The following is a 20,132-nucleotide window of genomic DNA, read 5'->3' as shown; positions in this document are numbered from 1 at the left end:
GAGATGAGCGGCTGTTGGTTGTGTTGGTTGCCAGCAGCGGCAATGCAGCCAGCTGAGTGTGCGGCAAGTTGCGCTGAGTTAGCGCTGACGGCAGTTGACACAGACCCAGGCGCGCCTTGTTAGCTCACAGTTCTCCGCTCCGCTCTCTTGTTTGTTGCCGCATCTGGTGCTAGAATAAGCGTTCGCTTTTCCGTTTTTGTCGGCTCTCTATTCAACATCGGCCAAGTTACGGTGAAAACACCTACCACGTTCGCAGTTGCTATGGTCCAATTTCTTCACTGATAAAATCTAGGATGTTGTTTAAGACAGACAGTTGAAATAGGGATTGGTAAAAACTTCCTAAAGCAAAGACGGCATAATACATCTTTATTTACAAACAACCGGTCTCGACAGACTTTTCTGTCATCTTCAGGTCTTCAAAAATTTTTGTTATAAAATATGTTCATTTTGAGTTGGACCACACGCCAAGTTGTAATGTAGATAAAGGTCTGTCATAAATAAAATATTTAAAATCAAAAAGCACCTTCTGCACGTGGCCGTGTCCATAGATGTACGCTCACAGATGATTGTTACGCCATAAGAAACACAGTAGACAATGAAACGCACAGTAGCAGATCTGTTTACGTTAGCTGAGCATATTCTAATCATTGAAGATCTTCAGCTATTAGAACATATGTCCAGCTAACGTACACAGATTTATCTTTTCATTTCGCTACATAGTAAGCAGTACCCCAGCCCCTTCCCCCCCTCCTCCATCGATTCCTTAAAGAATCGAACTCCGATGCGTAAAACACCTTCAATCGTTCGATTATTGTGCAAATGATTTCATGTGTTAAAAAGTTTCAAACATTTCCCTTTCATTATTATGTTGGGCTATAACTGTGAAAATGTTTAGAAAAAATTTGAAATTACGTTTAACTTCTCTTGGAAGTCGCTAAGTGCTCTCATTATCAAACACTGCTTTACAAAACCAGAACTGTATGCAGCACAATGATGTAATTTAGCAGGTAAATTCAGTAGTATATGTACATTTTGTCAACAAGTTAGTAGCAGAGAAATAATAAATTAAAACGTCATGACTGATGCTGAATTTTGCTGCATTAATAGCGAAAATGTAGTAAGTTTCTACAAGCTTTGGAATTATGCGTTAAACTTCGTGGAAGCCGCTAAGTGCTGTCTTTCTCAAATACTGGATGAATAAAAACTTGTGCGACGTTGTGTTACTCTGACGGAAGACATGTACAGAATTTCTAACTTTTATACTTGACTTACTGTGTTAAACCTTTATAACTCTTGATTAGTAGATTGTGACAGGATTTTAAATTTTTATATTCGGTAATAAATGTACCGAACACCGAAAATGAATTTTTTGTTGCCACTGGGAGCTCTAGGCAAGCTGTAACTGGGATCGGGTCACCATTTTAGTCATTTAGCAACATTGATGGGCACTGATGACGTCATTTGCTCCGTCATATGAAACTCAAAGTAATATGAATGTAATATGCTGCAAAATTGGATGTAATTGCTTAATTTTTTGCAGTAATTGAATATACTCGCCGGTAATATGTAATAATTTCCTTCAGCACGTCTGGGGAGTAATTGACTAAATATCCGGCGAAATCATGCTATTTGCGATGCCCAGAGGGCAGGCCGAAGAGCGTGATGCCCCGTACGCTGGTCGCCCGCTTTCCATTGCGCGGCGCTAATAACTGGTTGGGGAAGGAAGGGAGGCAAGCTGACAGCCACATCTGTCCTTGATTAATACTCTGGCCGCTCCTTTTGAGGGTGCTCCCAAAAAGTGAGAATTTTGCTAGGAAAAGACACTACGCAGCGCAGTGCTTGTGCACGCGAAGGATCACGCCTGATTTTTACAGTAAACATCCGTTTTCTGCCAGACGTGGGATGATACGGTGTTCCAAATTGCAGGGAATAGTGTTCTGTAACTGCAAGTGTATGAGAGAAATGTAGTTTAAGCCTGGCAACAGTGGATGTTCAAACGTGCCAAGTTGTTGCCTATTACTGCAACTACACCTTTGCAAGTACACGATCGTCCATTTTATATAAGAATGCGTCCGAAGCTTGCTTGTGTGAGATAATGCAGCAGTGAGATAATCGTGTGAATCTAGGCAGTAGTGCACCAGACGAACACCCTTCCGAGGCACCGTCCTTTTGAAGGTAATATTGGTCCTCCAAAAGTACAGAAGAATAGTGGAACGTCGACACTAAGTGCCTTTCTGGAACCGCTTCAGTATCATTGTCGGCGGTCGTTTGAATTAGCAATTCTACAGCCATGACTTTACAATAGACATGCATTTCTCTTTTGTTCTTGCCATTTAGCGTAGAGAGTAATACGTCATATGAAAGGTGTCGCAATGGCTTCAGGGAGAACTCGCTCCCCCCGCTCCCTTTCCCTTTCCCCCACCGAAAAAATTTCGGAAGCTATTTAGGGGTATTTTTTTGAGAACTTTAGTGTAAACGACAAGAGTTCACCAATATCTTATTGCTGAATACCTGCAATAACCCTAGGGCAAAACAGGTACACTTTTATTACGCTGTGTTCAACCTGTTCTAACAGTTTGCAGTCAGTACAAAACAAGGGCTGAACTGTTCCCTTACTGGTATTGTTCAAAAGGTCGACCACCATGATTACGACAGAACGTAAGGGACTCATCATCGACTTTCTTACAAGGTCCAGATTTCCAGGAGTTTGGCGTTTTGTTTCCGTGTCGGTCAAGTCCATGTGAGTATCGATTGGAGCCTCGTAAACTAGACTCTTCACACGCGCCTGGAAGGTGTCCATTGGTGTCTTTTATACCAAAACACGTGCCATGTAGCGTTAGAATCTTTTATTTAACCTTGCATTATGCAATTTGTATCTTTTTTCCTTTACTTGAAAAGGATTTTGAGTTTTAAGCGTTGTAAATAGATTCTGAGAGCCATTCTCTGATCTGCAAAAATAATACTTCAGGAACTTTCATTAACAAACTGTACTGAGAGGCTTGTTGTTCATTATAACGAATGCTCACTTACTACTATAAAATAAAGTTAATAAAGTTATAAATTTTAAAAGTAAAAAAGACTTTTATTAGAGAAAAGGTTCCTACCCGTACTTCCCACAACTTCCACGTACTCAAAGCATTGGCCTTCGGGCGTTGTCTGATGTTTTCCCCGATATCTATCCCAGCTAACGCCTGCGGGGCCATGTCAATTACTACTTTTTGACGATTGTACCGTCTGTATCAGTTTTGTCTCATTGCCTCTAACATTCGTTCTAACAGTGTATGTTCGTTTGTTTGGCCATCGTCCGCAGCAGGTGTTATAATTAACCAGCGAACCCGGCAATGTGTTGCAATTGCTAAATATTGTATATATGGGTATTGGATAAGCGTCCGCATTTCCCTTCTCCCCTCTCTCTCTGTCCATCTCCTCCTCTCTTCATTTTCTCCAGCATCCCCTCTCTCTGTCCGTTTGCCAACTTGTCCTCTTTATGTCCATTTTGACTCCCCCCCCCCCTTTCTCTTTAAATCTCCTCTTACCCCCATCTAACTGACCCTCAGCCTTATTGTTATTGCAAAATCAGAATCCATAGTAGTACTCTAATAATAAGTCGATAACGTGTAAATACAACTCTGTTATTTTATGTTACAACCGACTACGTGGAAGAAACCAAAACAGCACCTGTTGCATCCACAGTCTATGTTTAAAAATATATGTAATGAGAAACAATATGTATAGGAGAAACCATTTTTCTAATGGTGTAAATGCCCTGCCATTGGAGTTATACTGACGGCAAGAATAAAATGTTTTTTAGAGTGTTGTGCAAAACCTTAAAGCAACTCAATCTAGAACTCAGGAACATTTTTGGTAACAACGTTAAACAACAATCTGTCTTTGTAATAGTACTACTGGCGATTATTATTAGCAAGCTAACGTAACTTATTTGTCTTGTGTATACAGGGAAATAGCTTTCTAAATCAAACGGTTAAAGTGCAGGTGGTGTCCCACGTCGCAAGAGGTCGGATCCTCTCTGAGGGCCCTTTGCTATAAGCGAATTCCTCTCCAGGTTACTGAATTCCCGAAAGCTCCATTCATACGCCCGCCGACAACGGTGTCCAGCACACACATTTGACAGGAGTCTCCCCACAGACCTTTGTGACGTCAAGCGCTGCCAACTCACGTTCTCGAATTATCCTTGCTCGACGTTGCCCGGGAGAATGTAATATCCGTCGTACAAAAGGCAAGTCGTATGCTACGTGTCAGACGCCTCGACCGGAAGGCAGGGAAACTCGCGACAAAGGTAATGTATTACAGAGGAGAACCACTTCTCGTCGGAACTGAAGCGTCGCACCGCCCGTGTGTGCTGACAGAAAGCTGTAATAGTTGCAAATCATAGCAAACATTCACGCCAACCCAACATGTATTTGCTTAACTCTCACTGTTCTACTAACCACGTCCAATCAAAATTCTCTACATATTTTACATTTTTCCATAGATTATTGGAATTTGTGATCCATTCTAGTGGGCAAAGCAGAGACTGTTCATGCGTGTATTCACTGTCTTTCATTGGCCATTATGCAGAGATCGTGGAGTAAGCAAGTGGCCAACACGGCGATTTTAAAAATACCAACAAAAATTAAATATCAATTTACCTTCGGCCATTCTGAAAATCAATATATTCAATTAAAATCCTTTTTCTTTCTGAAATTCTGTTAGCCTCTAATGTTGAAGTTGATGATTAAGACTATGTCTGATAGCAGAAACATTGGGAACGACTAATTTAGTCTTTAATCTATAGTGCAACCTGATATCTAGGTGAACCTGGAATGTGCTAGGTTTTTTGTATGTAGTAGACGCCCTGTTTCAGAAGAAAATTGAGTCTTTTCGCTTTCTGACTGCTACTGCTCTGCGTTTCGAACTTAATTGCCGAAAAATATCGTGATACTGCGTTTTATGCTAATTAGGCGGTTAAAAAAAAATGTTGTTGGGCTGCTAGAACCTCTGTTTAACGCCGCTTTGTCAACTTACGAACTTAAAAATGGCTCTGAGCACTATGGGACTTAACATCTGAGGTCATCAGTCCCCTAGAACCTAGAACTACTGAAACCTAACTAACCTAAGGACATCACCCACATCCATGCCCGAGGCAGGATTCGAACCTGCGACCGTAGGAGTCGCGTGGTTCCGAATTAAAGCGCCTATAACCGCTCGGCCACCGCCAACTTGCGAACTGATTTCGTTTCGTTTCATCGAAAGGCTTCGCATTTGTCCGCACGAGGGTGAATATATGCACAGAAAACGCGCTTGATATTCAGGAATCGAATCTGAGACTTCTGCCTGAGTAGACTGCGGCGCTAACCACTAGGCTACAAAGGTGGGTAGTGCGATTGAAAACACCGTAGCAAAAGGGAGGAAAAAATGGACAACATCGCTTACGTGGATCGGCAGCTGAGGTCTAGGGTTCAACTCTAGGACGGTTGTAGAACTTTTTCTTCCACTGCTGACAATGAACTGTTAAGTGAAAAAAACCTAGTTGCACCTCGGTTCGAATCCCACGTTAAACTATTGGCCTCCCTACAGCTGGCTGGATGAGTCAATTTACAGGTCGGATGGAGGCGAGGGCATACAATAGGACGACGCCAAGGTACATCACTGCGTTGTTCTAACCTTGAGGTTGACGACATCGTTACCCTGCATCGTTTGTATCTAAACACGCTGGTGCTGTCAGGACTACATGTTCGTTAGCCAGCATAACGTGACGTCACGGGCGCCGGCCGAAGTGGCCGCGCGGTTCTGGCGCTGCAGTCTGGAACCGCGAGACCGCTACGGTCGCAGGTTCGAATCCTGCCTCGGGCATGGATGTGTGTGATGTCCTTAGGTTAGTTAGGTTTAACTAGTTCTAAGTTCTAGGGGACTAATGACCTCAGCAGTTGAGTCCCATAGTGCTCAGAGCCATTTTCGTGACGTCACGGTACAAGTGCCGAGCACGTTTTGACAGGAGTTTTCCCGGAGCCTGCTGCATCAGACAGCAACGCCAGCCGCCGTGCTGCGCCCAGCGCTAAGCTTCTGCTACTGCTGCCGGCAGCTGCCAGCCAGGTGAGGCAGTGTGTGAGTGTGTGTGTGTGTGTGTGTGTGTGTGTCTGCGAGCACAAAGCAAACGCGCCGCAGCTTCCGTGTTTATTCCGCCACGGCCTGCGAATTAACCAGGGCCGGGAGCTGCCGGCGCGCATTAAAAATGTAAATCCGGCGGTGGCGGCTGCGTGGGTGGGGGGGAGGGTGGGAGGCAAGCAGGCCGAGATTCGTGGCGCCGCGTCGGCCACTCAGTCGCGCGCAATCCAGTTAGCGGCTGTGCTTACATAAAAGACTCCCCGCTCCTCCTCTTTCCTTTTTTTTTATTTTTGTCGGATTCCACAGCTACCACAATCATTTTTCTCCGTTTTCACTTCTTCAAAATTCAGCCCGCCGGCTCATCTTTTTCATCTAGCGCTGATAGTCACCTCTCTCGTCACCCTTTGCGCCACTTCTTTTTTATTTCTCCCTCCTTGCAGCCTGGCGGTCCTCCCCTTTTCAGCGCTTTTACTATATTTTGCCGGTCTTTTATTTCCAATTATTACCGCTTGTTTACTTGGTCCTTCCGTGTTGCTGCCATTCTACAGTGCTCTGCATTCAGCGACTTCCGCATTTCACACGAGCACTGCAACTTTCAATACGGCCTCGACGGAGAATAGCGTCAAAGGGTAACAAGTGTTCCTTTTGTCACTGAAAAGTATCGTATAATTCACAGAAGCGAACGAAGCAGTCACTGCCATGCGAATATGCAACATTCGTATTGTTCATTAAATGATCCGACCCTCGATTTTCCCGGTTTTTCAAGATGAAACATACAATTCCTTTGTCATGGAAGTCTGCTCAGAATATTATATTATTATACCTATTTTACGTCAAAGGACTGACGACCTTCAAATGTAAAGATGAAGTAAAAGCAACAAAGCGATGAAATTGGATTTGGTTTCTATTTCTCTTGTGCGGGAAGTGGCGAGGGGTGTAGAAGTGAAGTCAAGTTGTTGCTGCATTTATCCAACGGATGAGCGACTCTTTGTTTTCAGAATCGTTACTTTTTACGAGCAGCTCAATGTCTAAAACAGGTGGAGTACATCACAAACGGTTTTCACGAGAAAACACTCTTCTCAGAAACGAAATTATGTGCTCCTGTACTGAAATACGGCTATGTAATAACAGAGAGCCAGGTGGCGCAGTTATAAGACACTGTATTCGTATTCAGAAGGCTGCGGTTCAAATCTCTGGCTGGCCAACCAAATTTAGGTTGTCTTTGGTTTCCCTAAATCATTGGTCGTTAGTATTTGAAACGGCAGCCCGCCATCATTTGAGCACTGATGTCAAATTAACCTGTGACTATTCGTGCTGCTCTTAGCTGTTAGGGTTCAATTTCGCAACACCTATGTCGAGAAAGTAATTACGTGGCACAATACTTAAGTATTAAGGGATTTTATATGATGTTCTGATGATAGGCTACGCCCGAAAGGTGTCAGCAAAATAATTTTTAGCATGGAGTCATTGTTGAATTTAATAGCGTAATAAAGCAGTGATTTAAGATATAAGTAGTAATCGCGGTGAGTCGTCTAGTGAAACCAGAACGGTTTCCTTTAGGACGTTCACATTGCACGGTTGTCCGCGGGGCATGATGGGAATCAGTAATCGCATGCATGGCTTCGTTTAGCGACAAAGTCCACTTTCATTTGGATGGGTTCGTCAATAAGCAAAATTGGCGCATTTGGGGGGACTGAGAATCCGCATTTCGAGATCGAGAAGTCTCTTCACCCTTAACGTGTAACTGCATGATGTGCAGTTTCCAGTCACGGAATAATCGGTACGATATTCCTTGATGGCACGGTGACTACCGAACGGTACATGAAGATTTTGGAAGAAGATTTCATCCCTATTATCCAAATTGACCCTGATTTCGACGAGATGTGGCTCATGCAAGACGGAGTTCGACCCCATCGAAGCACGAGTGCGTTTGATGTCCTGGGGAAGCGCTCTGGGCACCGCATTCTGGCTCTGGGCTACCCGCAGACCACTGGCATGGGCCTCGATTGGCCACCACATTCTCCGGATCTAAAACATGCGACTCCTTCTTATTTGGCTATATTAAAGACAACGTGTACACCAATAACCCAAAGCTATTGCTGAGCTGAAAACAGCCATTCAGGAGGTCATCGATAGCATCGATGTTGCGACACTTCAGCGGGTCATACAAAATTTCGCTATTCGTCTGTGTTACATCATCGCCAATGATGGCAGGCATATCGAACATGTGACACCCTAAATTCGAATATCTATAGTGACGTTTACACGTTGAATAAAGTGTGTTCACCCCGTAGTTTGCAACTAATTTACATTTTTTTCTTATAGTTCAATAATTGTCACCCTGTATATAAGTGATTTTAGAAGTAGTCTGAACACCTCTCTTAAACGGTTTGCAGTTTTTCACCGTCTAATAAAGCCATTTGAAGATAAAAACGAATTACAGAAAGATCACAGAAGATATCTGCATGCTGCCAAAAGTGGAAACCGACCATGACGAATAAAAAGTGAGGTCCACCTCATGGACACAAGAAATTCTGAAACATTTCGGTTACAGGATAAGTGAAACAAATTTAAAGGCTGTCAATTCGACTAAATATCTCAGGGTTACAATAAACAACGTGAATAGGAACAATCATACTGAAAATTTTGTGAGGAACAAGAGTCGAAGATTGCGTTTTATTGGGAGAAGACTTAGGAAGATGGAACAAATGTACTAAAGAGCCCACCTACACTATGTTTGTCTCTCGTCTTCCGCAGTACTGCTATAGGGTGTGGGATCCTTACCAGATAGAACTGACGGAAGAAATAAAAAAAGTCCAAAGAGAGGCAGCTCGTTTTGTATAATTGGGAGTATCAGGTATATGATAAGCGGGTTGCGATGGCTATCATGATTTTAAAGGCGTTTTTTTTTGTTGCAGCGAGAGTTTTAGCGAAATCTGAGCCAAGAAATTTGTACTCCGAATGCAAAAATACGAGGGCAATTTTTTTCTAAATGGAAACCACAGTGAAAATAAAAAATGTTTAATTTATAACATTTAGCTATACCTTCCACCTACTTCTATACATAGTCACCGCTCTGAGTTAGATATTTGTTGTACTTGGTACCTTCCCAATACCCTCGTGACAGAAGGCAGCCGCTTGTGTTTTCCGCCAATTCCCTACGCTGGTTTGCAGTTCTTTGTGTGAGCTAAAATGTTGTCCTTATAGTCAGCGATTCGCGTGAACGAAGAGATGAAAATCAGATGGAGCAAAGTTCGGGCAGTATGATGGTTGATCATACACGTCCCATTGAAGCACTGCAAGGGGATCTTCGTTGTACGTGCAGTGTGCGGGCGAGGATTGTCATGAAGAAGGAAACGAGTGACAGTTACATTTTGTGTACTGCATGAAATGAGACGAAACTCCTCAAATGTACTTGACGGGAGGCTCTACTGTTGTAGGCATCTTTAAATGCTCACTGTGTAAGATGGATGAGAAAAAGAGACTGATTAAAACCGATACCAGTATTTTAGTTCTCAGTAACAGGCACTTTTCGGTATTTGTTTGGTCTGAATTATAACGGATGTTTTTATTGTTTACTAATAACCGCGTAAAAAACCGAAATGTCGATTAGCCATAGCAGCAGTGCTAAAATTTTTCGTTTTTTGATAAATTGTCTTAAAGAATGAATAATTTCTATTAGTAAAATGTGCATTGTTTTGAAACATTTCGTTATCATAGAATTTTAGGAAAAGGGATGAGTGGTACTTTAATAACAATGCCAACAGAAACGAGCACCAAACACATGGCATAAGAATTGGTACAGCACTGCTGAGTCAAGCCATTTGGCTTGGCCTATTAGACGGTACATGTGTACATGCAGTGTTCAAAACTTACCCCGTCTGGTCTGTAGGGTAGTTTGTCACAGCCATCGTCGGACACAGTTGTATTACAGAATGGCACTACCCCCAGTATGGAAGTATTTTACCAAGTGCGGTATCAAGGAAGTACAATGCTCCATTTGCTTTAAAATATTAAAAACAGATGGAGCCATAACAAACAAGGAGAACACGTAAAATTTATCGGTTCGTTCATAGCTTAAAATAAAAACAAAAAGCAGCTGATCTGCTGACTTTATCTGCAGGACATGCCTGTATCAGCTTTCAGCCCTAGAAAATGAACAATTTAACATGAAAAATAGAGTTCATCAACCTCAGTTTCCACACTTTGGCAATGATTATTCCTAATGTCTAAAAAGAGATATGATCCTCCGAAAACAACATGACCTCTGAGGAGACTTTTAAAAAATTAGAATCAGTAGGAGAATACTGGTGTCTTTTTTTCTTTTTGAACAATCAACCGCTTATCACTTTACGAGAAAAGCAGCGAATTATGGACGGACGAAGTTTTCTTTCATATGCCTATTTAATTTAATATTTTCATTCTACGTATCTTGGAACTGAAGGAGTCAAATTTTATCAATCTTTGTTCGATTTCTACGTTTATTGCTAGAAATAACAGGAATAAATAAACGAAAATCTCTTATTTCAGAAACGGGTTATTTTTAGCGGTTTTAACAGTCAGGTTACATTGGCTTTAAGAAACCTTTATAACCGAAAACCGGTTATTTCAGCAATAAACGCCATCTCACTGAGCGCTCAGAATTAAAAGTGCGACGTGACGTGATAGACGGGCATACTGGAAACACTGCACATATCTGCGCAATGTGTGCCGGATTTTCACTGTGGTTTTAATTACGCGACCGATCGGAAGTTGAAGAAAAATAATCGCTCTCGTATTCTGCTAACTGTCACTAACGCAGAGAGATCACCGTAATACAATAATAGAAATTACAGCACTGATAGACAGATTCAGGTGTTTATTTTTTCCGCATACTATTAGAGTGTGCAACCGTTAAGAAACAGCCTGTAAGTAGTTCTATGAAACCTCTGCCAAACACTTAAATGTGTACTGCTGAATAACCGTGCAGGTGTACAAGTAGGTCCAGTGACACAGAAAACTGTTAGTGACCACAGGCACAACTCGTGTTATTCCCGCGTGCAGCAGTTCCGCACAACGCTATCGCGCGCACTGTCGCGACTCCCACCAGTGCTGTCAGTCTCTCGGGGCGACGCGCGGTGGGGCGCTGTGCTGCGTTGTGTCGCAGCCGCAGGAGCCGTCAGGTGAAAAGCGCAACAATGCGTCCGTCGCCATTAGGCAAATGGAGCGGTCGGCCGCAGACGCCTAGCTCGCATTTACCTGATTAAAACGGCGCGATTGCTGGCGCAGAATGCGACGCGGCGTTCCCCGCGGGGCTGGCGCCCCAGCCGCGCTCTGACGTCGTTCAGCCAAGACTGCAAGGGGGCGCGGCGCTAGAGTCAGCAGCTGCAGACAGCTACCCTGGTCGAGGCAGACGGGAGAACGAGTAGTTGCACGCCCCACAACGTATTCTCATATCAGCCAGAGAAAGCACGAGTACTCTCTCTTCTCAGCGCTTCAGTGTGCATGCATTGTGCGAGTAATATGTAGGACGCCTCTAGCGATTTGTCACTCCTGTAGCCGGCATGTTGGGAACTATCCAGCGAGAAGTATGTGGCGGATTGGAACTGTTTTGACAGTGGAAGACATACGATGATCACTTTCTTCGCATTCAACAAGTCATAAAATTATTCACGCGTTCATACTCGAACTTCAATGCATGTGTCTCTCTCTGCTCGTCGATGCTCCAGAGTTGTTACCCCCATACACTTGGGGGTAACCACGTAGCGGAGATGGGCCAAGCTAAAATACCGGTGTTGCTTCCGTCATGAAATTTTACACCGATGTTTGTGATGAAACATCGAAATGTACTCTGAGACTTCATTGCCAGATCAAGTCCGAAGCGAATGTTCCAGTCACACCACAACTGTAGTCTGTCACGAATATCCGTTTCAGAATACACTGCTGAAAATTTAGCTGTTCATTCTGCGTCGTCTGAGAAATTTTCCTGGCTCAGTATAACTTCCAAGTCTTACGACCCTCGCTATCACTTTGGTACTGACACTGGCGAGCCAAAACTTTATGACTGCTTGATTAATTGCGTGTAGGTCCACCTCTGGAACCCAATACAGCAACGATCCTGTTTGGCGTGGATCCTAAAAGTCTTTGGTAGGTTTCGAGACCATGTGGCACCAGATGCCTATGGATACGTCACGCAATCGCCGTAAATCACGAGCTAGTGGTTTGTGGGTGAGGATCTGGCATCCGATCACGTCCCCGATGTGTTGTATCGGTTTCAGGTCAGGAGAATATGGTGGCCAATATATTCAATCAGAGTTCACTATCACCCTCCTCACACCACCGTAGCACGTTTCCACTCATGTGACGCCGACAGTTACTCCACTGGAAGATGCTAACAAAAAATGGTTCAAATGGCTCTGAGCACTATGGGACTTAACATCTCAGGTCATCAGACCCCTAGAACTCAGAACTACTTAAACCTAACTAACCTAAGGTCATCACACACATCCATGCCCGAGGCAGGATTCGAACCTGCGACCGTAGCGGTCGCGCGGTTCCAGACTGAAGCGCCTAGAACCGCTCGGCCACCAGGGGCCGAAAGATGCTAACACCGACAGGGAAGACATCGAGCATGGAGGGATGCAGATGAACAGCAATAATTTTCACGTAGTCCAAAAAAAGTGTTCAAATGTAGTGGACGATGTCGTAAGGTCAACATGGGAAGATGCAGGGTTCATACGCTGTCCCCCACGTCCTTCACTGTCTGATACACTTGCGTCTGCGTCAGCGTTGCACTCATACTGTCACGCCTTAAGACTTTAAGACTGTTGAAAGGTGGCTGCACTGTGCCACTGCGCCAGAGATTGCGCCAAAGAGTACTATTAAGCCGCCTCCACAGTGCTTGTTGAGAGTTCATGGCAGTCAGTGCGTGTCGAGAGTTCATGGCAGTCAGTGATTGTCGAGAGCTCGTAGAGGGCAGTGTGTGTTAAGAGTTCGTACCGAGATGTGCTAGTGGGCACTGCTTGTCGTGAAGTCGGAGCGATATGTTGTAGTAAAGAGTGTTGTTCCATGTTTTATGCAGTTGTTTGATGGGAGAGATAACAGATGTTATTGTGTGCATTTCGTCAATATATATGAAGGTAAAAACCACAATGTTCCTTTATTATTTGTGTGTCTGAAATAATGTGTCACTACAGGTTCAGTCAACAAAGCATCTGGCTTGTGTTCTTGGATTAGAGTGTAATTGTGATTCTCTTGAGTAATTATGGTATTTTTACTTTCTTTAATTAATTCAGTATAAACGTTAATTAAAAATTTTTGTGTTATTGAAGAAGAACCGTGCCAGATGCGTACGTTGAGTCACACTCCCACATACAGAACAGTTACATTTGTGCTTGGTTTTGTAGGTTTTATAGTTGCTGGGGACTTAATTAATTAACTGTGTTTACGAAAATTTTCTTACATTGTTTGTTGCAGTCAGATAGCGTAATAATACTAGTCAGGGCCAGCCGATTACGAGACTGCGTAATCGGACATACAGCTACAAAAATTTAAAAAAGTATTTTCAATTATATTTAATTAAGCCCCCATGCACGTGGCTATGAAAGGTGGCTACACTGTGCCACTGCGCCAGAGATTGCGCCAAAGAGTACTATTAAGCCGCCTCCACAGTGCTTGTTGAGAGTTCATGGCAGTCAGTGCGTGTCGAGAGTTCATGGCAGTCAGTGATTGTCGAGAGCTCGTAGAGGGCAGTGTGTGTTAAGAGTTCGTACCGAGATGTGCTAGTGGGCACTGCTTGTCGTGAAGTCGGAGCGATATGTTGTAGTAAAGAGTGTTGTTCCATGTTTTATGCAGTTGTTTGATGGGAGAGATAACAGATGTTATTGTGTGCATTTCGTCAATATATATGAAGGTAAAAACCACAATGTTCCTTTATTATTTGTGTGTCTGAAATAATGTGTCACTACAGGTTCAGTCAACAAAGCATCTGGCTTGTGTTCTTGGATTAGAGTGTAATTGTGATTCTCTTGAGTAATTATGGTATTTTTACTTTCTTTAATTAATTCAGTATAAACGTTAATTAAAAATTTTTGTGTTATTGAAGAAGAACCGTGCCAGATGCGTACGTTGAGTCACACTCCCACATACAGAACAGTTACATTTGTGCTTGGTTTTGTAGGTTTTATAGTTGCTGGGGACTTAATTAATTAACTGTGTTTACGAAAATTTTCTTACATTGTTTGTTGCAGTCAGATAGCGTAATAATACTAGTCAGGGCCAGCCGATTACGAGACTGCGTAATCGGACATACAGCTACAAAAATTTAAAAAAGTATTTTCAATTATATTTAATTAAGCCCCCATGCACTGTGCTCGCTGAAGTGTTTGTAACTCTTCGATTTGTCCCGGAACTTATTCATCTACATTCTGATGCTGAAAGTCTAAGTGGCTCCGTTATTTACGAACCATCTTTTATTTTGTTTCACTTACTCAAGGAGTAGCATCCATTTTGTTTTCACATATTGCAGGACCATCTCTTTTTTCTTTCATTGTGGAGAATATTTTTGCTGTAGAAATTGTGTTCAAACTTTTGAATGTCCCCTTCACGTGGGTTGTTTATTTGTGGCAGCCAGCAGCGGACACATCAACTCTTCCGTTAGATCTGCCACAGATTGCCGCTTATCCCACATTACAGACCTGGCAAGCCTCCTACTCCCAGTTTCTGTGAGGAGGCTAGGGCTTCCAACAACTAGTCGCCTACTCGTGGCTTCACAGTCCTTCAACCACTTCCCACAGATGTACATGACACTACCACGGAAAGAGCCCGCAGCTTCATGGTTTCCGAGACGCTTGTTTCCTGGCGGAAGCCCATAAGAACGTGGCCGTTTGTCAAAGTCAGTGATGTCAGTGGATTTCCTCATTTGCTGGCGGTATCGCCGCAAGCTTGATTTCCCATTCGTCTCTGCTTAGCTAAAATGTACGAGGTGCATTCAATAAGTAACGCAACACGTTATTTTTCTCGGGCAACTTCGGTTGAAGAAATGTGGAATTTGTTATGGGACATCGTGGGTATTCCAGCATCAGCCCCTATAATTTCACGAAGTTCCGATAGGTGGTGGCGCTATATGTAGCCTTCAAAATGCCGTCTGTAAAGGCGGTGCGTTCCAAGCAGAGAGCTGTCGCCGAGTTGCTTTTGGGGGGAAACCAAGCATCACAGACAGTCACAGGCGCTTGCGGAATCTCTACGGAGACTTGGCAGTAAACCAAAGCACAGTGAGTCTGCACACCAGATAGGTGCTCATCTCATTGGACTGTTCTTCCTCATCCACCCTAGAACCCGGATCTCCTACCTTCCGACTTCCATCCATCTGGCCCAGCGGAGGACGGAATCCACAGGAAGCAGTACGTGCATAATGGGAGATTATTTATGCAGCAAGAGTTTGGCTCCAACTTCAACCAGTAGAGTGGTACCAGGCGGGCATAAAAACCGCCCCAGCAAGGTGGGGTAAGGCCGTCGCATTGAACGAAGATTATGTTGAAAATGGGATTTTGTAGTCAAGAGAATGGCGAACAATATGGTGTATTGGAATCCCAAATAAAATCTGCTTCCGGAAAAGCTGTGCTGCATTACTAATCGAACGCAATATGGTGTATTGGAATCCTAAATAAAATATGCTTCCGGAAAAGCTGTGCTGCATTACTAATCGAACGCCCCTCTCATTTTCCTTACTGCGTTACGTGACTACTGCGTCAAGTGACTACTCCGCCACCGGGTGCATACAATCTAGCCGTGGTCAGTGGTCATCAGTGCATGCTAACGATGGCTCATTCTTGTTGACTTTTGGATGAAGTTTTAGCTGTTGTAGGTTCATATTTGCCTTCCTTTGGAAACATTATCTGCTGATATTTACTTTTCTTTTCTATGGTGATGAACCTCTCACAAAAGTTGATTTACTTTATTGTTCCGAGATTTCAGTTCAAATAAAAAAAGTACATTTCTATCTGAGTATCGAACAAACCGAAGTCGACGGCTTCCTTGGCATTTAAAACGTGAATGCGTGAGGGAAAATTGTGGTCTGACGGAAGAACACTGCCTTAAACAATTACTACACTGTTCGGTAAAATTATGTCCCACAGTAAGGAACTGTATATTGCTCTCATACCTATATAGGAACTGCGGGTTTCAAACAAAATTAAATTAAAAAAGAAAATAATGTTACCGGCTTTACCGCGAGTTTCTCCTGCTGGTACCAGGAAAGAGTTATAATTAACGCCGTGACGCTATCAGTATTTAATTACTTAATTAAAGCCTGGCACCGGAATAAATTTATACCAGTCATCCCGAAAATGGAAAAAATTCTGTGTATTTCGCAGAAATTTCCGTGTGCTGAATGTTGTGCGTTGATATTGGCTTCGAGCGACGCTGTCTGAAGGAATACATTTGATGTCGTATCCAAACAGTCCCTGCCACTCACAGTACTTTATAACGCCAAATATGAAAGAGACGAATTCGCGTCGAGCATTTATTTTATGCTTTCGAAGCATTCACATATACAGAATCTCATCTGAATATAATATGCCACAGGCAGCGCGAGTTATAAGACACAGTTTTACATACCGGTGACCGAAGTCCAACCAGGGTAAAGCAAAAGTGGTAGTTAAAGAAAAGGATAAACTGCATCCTTATCTTAACGAAATACTAACAATAAAGAAAGAGCTTAATTTCCCCCCCCCCCCCCCCGGGGGGGGAGGGGGGCATTAAAAACTTTAAGCACTCATTGAAAGCTGCTGTACCTTGCTTTTTGAGAATGTGCACGGGAGTTCATCAAAATAAAGTTGGCACCTAATGATAGAAATGCATACGTGCATTAACAAGATTCCCAAGCCGGGGAACAATAATCACACTTCTAGAATCTGAGCAGGAAAAATCCTGGTTCTTGCACTTGTGTGAATTTACTGGTGTGGTTGTTTTCCGCATTCATCTTAACTAATACTTATATGGTGGTAAATTCGTGTTCAAAATACCTTACAACAAAGCACTGGCAGGGTTGTTGTCTCTTCTGTGTGTCAGAAGAAAATGCATTTCTGTTAAGCGATGAACCTTTGCTTGAAAAGGTAATGGTTGGTTGTAATTAAAGTGCAGCTACTCACAGAAGTCCAGTGTGGGATGTAATTATCGTATGACAGCGAAACTTGGCAGATACTAATACGTTAATGTGAAACCATTTACGCTGAAGACAAATTTTAAAAAATGGCTCTGAGCACTATGGGATTTAACTTCCGAGGTCATCAGTCCCCTAGAACTTAGAACTACTTAAACCTAACTAACCTAAGGACATCACACACATCCATGTCCGAGGCAGGATTCGAACCTGCGACAGTAGCGGTCACGCGGTTCCAGACTGCAGCGCCTAGAACCGCTCGGCCACCCCGGCCGGCGAAGACAAATTAGTTCCTATGTTGGTCACCATGTGGAAATTTGGCGCTGTGAATGCAGGAAAGACGTACAAAATGCCTCCACATGTAGTTCATTAGGAAAGAAACGAGAGTAGAAAAGGTCCACTAAGTGAGAAAGGCTTAATGTTGATTTTACTATCAACGGCTGCTTACACATTTCGTCAACAATATGCTGCATAGCGCCAGATTTGCACTTCCTGGCCAAAATAGGAACTAATTTTCCAGCGTACATCGGTTTCGCATTAACGCATTGGAATATGTAACAAGTTTCGCTGCCATACGATAATTACGAGTCCCACACTGGAACTCTGTGATTAGCTGCACTTTAACCATGACAATCTGGTTCTAACAATTTCTCAACAGGAAGCATATAAATTTGACCTCAGAGATGACCGATTCTGGACGTAGGAACAGTGTTGACGGTGCGATGTGCAGTCCTTCCGAAGAGTATCTGGTGGCAGGCCATAGCATGAAGGCCAAGGGTGGTGCTGCGACAAAGTGCGCTCAGCAGGTAAATGCTGATCCCCGATCGCTGATCGCCTCATCCACGGTTCACAGTGCTCCTCTCAATGGAAGGTGTGAGTCGACAACCTTGATTTATTTTTGAGTCTCTTAAGCACATTAACACTAAGATTCTAAAAATGGAGAATCAAATTATCCGCTCTTCACTTCTAGCTGCCACATAAATGCATTATACGTTAGAGGCGTACCTCATCCATAACCAAGGACTTTTGCGTCCTGAAACACGTGGGCTTACTATAGGTGGCCATGTAGCGTCGATCAAGATACATTAGAGCTTAAAATACTGTCATCATATCATATGACTTAACAAACACGTATCGGTATTGTCAATAAATTTAAAACTTTATTCAAGGCTATCAAACAACAGCTGTGAAGCACACATTTCAAGAATAGAAATAATCAGTCGTCAGCTGCACAAATTTTTATTAAATTAACTTCTTGATTAGTTTCGGCAAATTAATTTGTCATCCTGAGACGCTCATACAATTAAGCTTACATCGGAAAGAAATCGTCACGCAAACTCTGGACGATTGAGTTCTTCGTTAAAATTTTAAGGAAGGACTCTGTCGCTCAGGTTTTGCTTGACGATTGCTTTGCTTTCCGACGTAAGCTTCACTGTGTATCTTCTGAGGATGACAAATTAATTTGACTAAACTAATCAAGAAGTTAATTTAATAAAAATTTGTGCAGCTGACGACTGAATATTTCTATTCTTAAAAATCCACAAATTTACAAGAAGTGCGAAATTGATACCACAACTAATGTTTTGTGTGAAACAGTATATTGACAGTGTCTTAGTTATGCAGCTACCGATTGGAATATTTCTTTCTTTGTTGTTCCAGAAAACGTGTCAAAGCAAAATAAGTATTCAGCCGATCACGTGTAGTTACAAAGCTATTGTTGACCCGAAAGGTTTTGTGAATTACGCGTCAAACATATGAAAGGGAATGAATTTCTTACCGTCTGATTTGAGGCGTCCAGGTAGCGCAGGCCAAAGTACGCCGTCTCCAGGAGATTGAGATGTCGGAATACGGTGTCGAGGATCTCCTGGCCAGGGCTGTTATCCTGAAACAAGCAACAAAAACGATTTTTACTTTTACAAAGTATCCGGGGAACAACAGAGCATTGTACTGTTATATAGTGCATTTAAGAAGATACAGTGAATTTCCCTCTGATCTGCTGTACATCGCCACTTAAGGAGATTTTTTTGTCCTTTCAGTTCTCAATACATCTATGAGATATCAGAGGTTACCTGCTTTTAATTATGCAGTTCGTAGACTTAGAAATTTAGTGAAATATCATTGGTTATACAACCAAGAACTATTACTGTCCTTGGTATTAACGAGCTTACTTAATAATAATAGTAATAATAATAATAATAGTAATAGTGTAGTAACAGGAACAACAATTACTATTTGGTACATGAGAAATGCCATCTTAACATTGTGTGATTTCCTCATTATATTTTTGTCGAATTTACGTAACGCCGTCTAACAGAAATGTATGGCAGAAGTATAGAAGAGATCAAAAGTGGGAAATAAGTTGATTGATCAAAGGAAGCGCGAGAAATAATTTGGAAAACATTTGCACATGAGATGGAAGGAAGAGAACAAAAAGAGACAGGGAAGAGAAAAGCACAGTTAATAAGTTGAATAATCCGTCGTATCCCTGTTCACGAGGTGGGAGTCCATTGCGTGGAGCAACACAAAGCAGATCACAGTCCGCTGCTTTCCACATGTTACGGAGTCCGCACACGCAAGCACAATACGGCGACAGTATTTTAAATTCGTAGTGATAATGCGTTATAGCATGGCAGTATGTAGGGAAATAAGAATCGTTACTCTTTGTCTGCGAAAGAAAACGACAGCATTTGTTTCCCTCGTTGTTTGCGTTTTTGCGTAGGACAAGACAAGGGGTTGAGAGAAGCAGTTGTGCAAGATGGGCTCGCGGCCGCCTTGTTTGGGGCTGGCTGTCCATCATTGATGCGGCAGGGCGGGTCCCGCAGGTGCTCAGGCCGTAAAGCGCGGAGCCGCCGCCGCCGCCGCCGCTGCATCTTTCACACGCCTCATC

General features: G+C 43.0%; 1 protein-coding gene across 1 annotated transcript in view; it reads right to left on the bottom strand.

Moving 5' to 3' along the window:
• LOC124616344 (band 4.1-like protein 4) overlaps window positions 1-20,132 on the bottom strand; it is a 621,141-nt gene that overhangs the window by 561,774 nt on the left and 39,235 nt on the right. Inside the window, exon 2 of the mRNA XM_047144652.1 lies at window positions 19,023-19,155. Within this exon, the coding sequence (XP_047000608.1) occupies window positions 19,023-19,155 (133 nt within the window). The remainder of the gene's footprint in view (window positions 1-19,022; window positions 19,156-20,132) is intronic.

This window comes from Schistocerca americana, chromosome 5 (genome assembly GCF_021461395.2).
Source record: "Schistocerca americana isolate TAMUIC-IGC-003095 chromosome 5, iqSchAmer2.1, whole genome shotgun sequence".
In the NCBI taxonomy this organism is placed as follows: Eukaryota; Metazoa; Arthropoda; class Insecta; order Orthoptera; family Acrididae; genus Schistocerca; species Schistocerca americana.
Note: the sequence above shows the minus strand (reverse complement) of the source record. Positions and strands in the feature narration are given on the sequence as shown.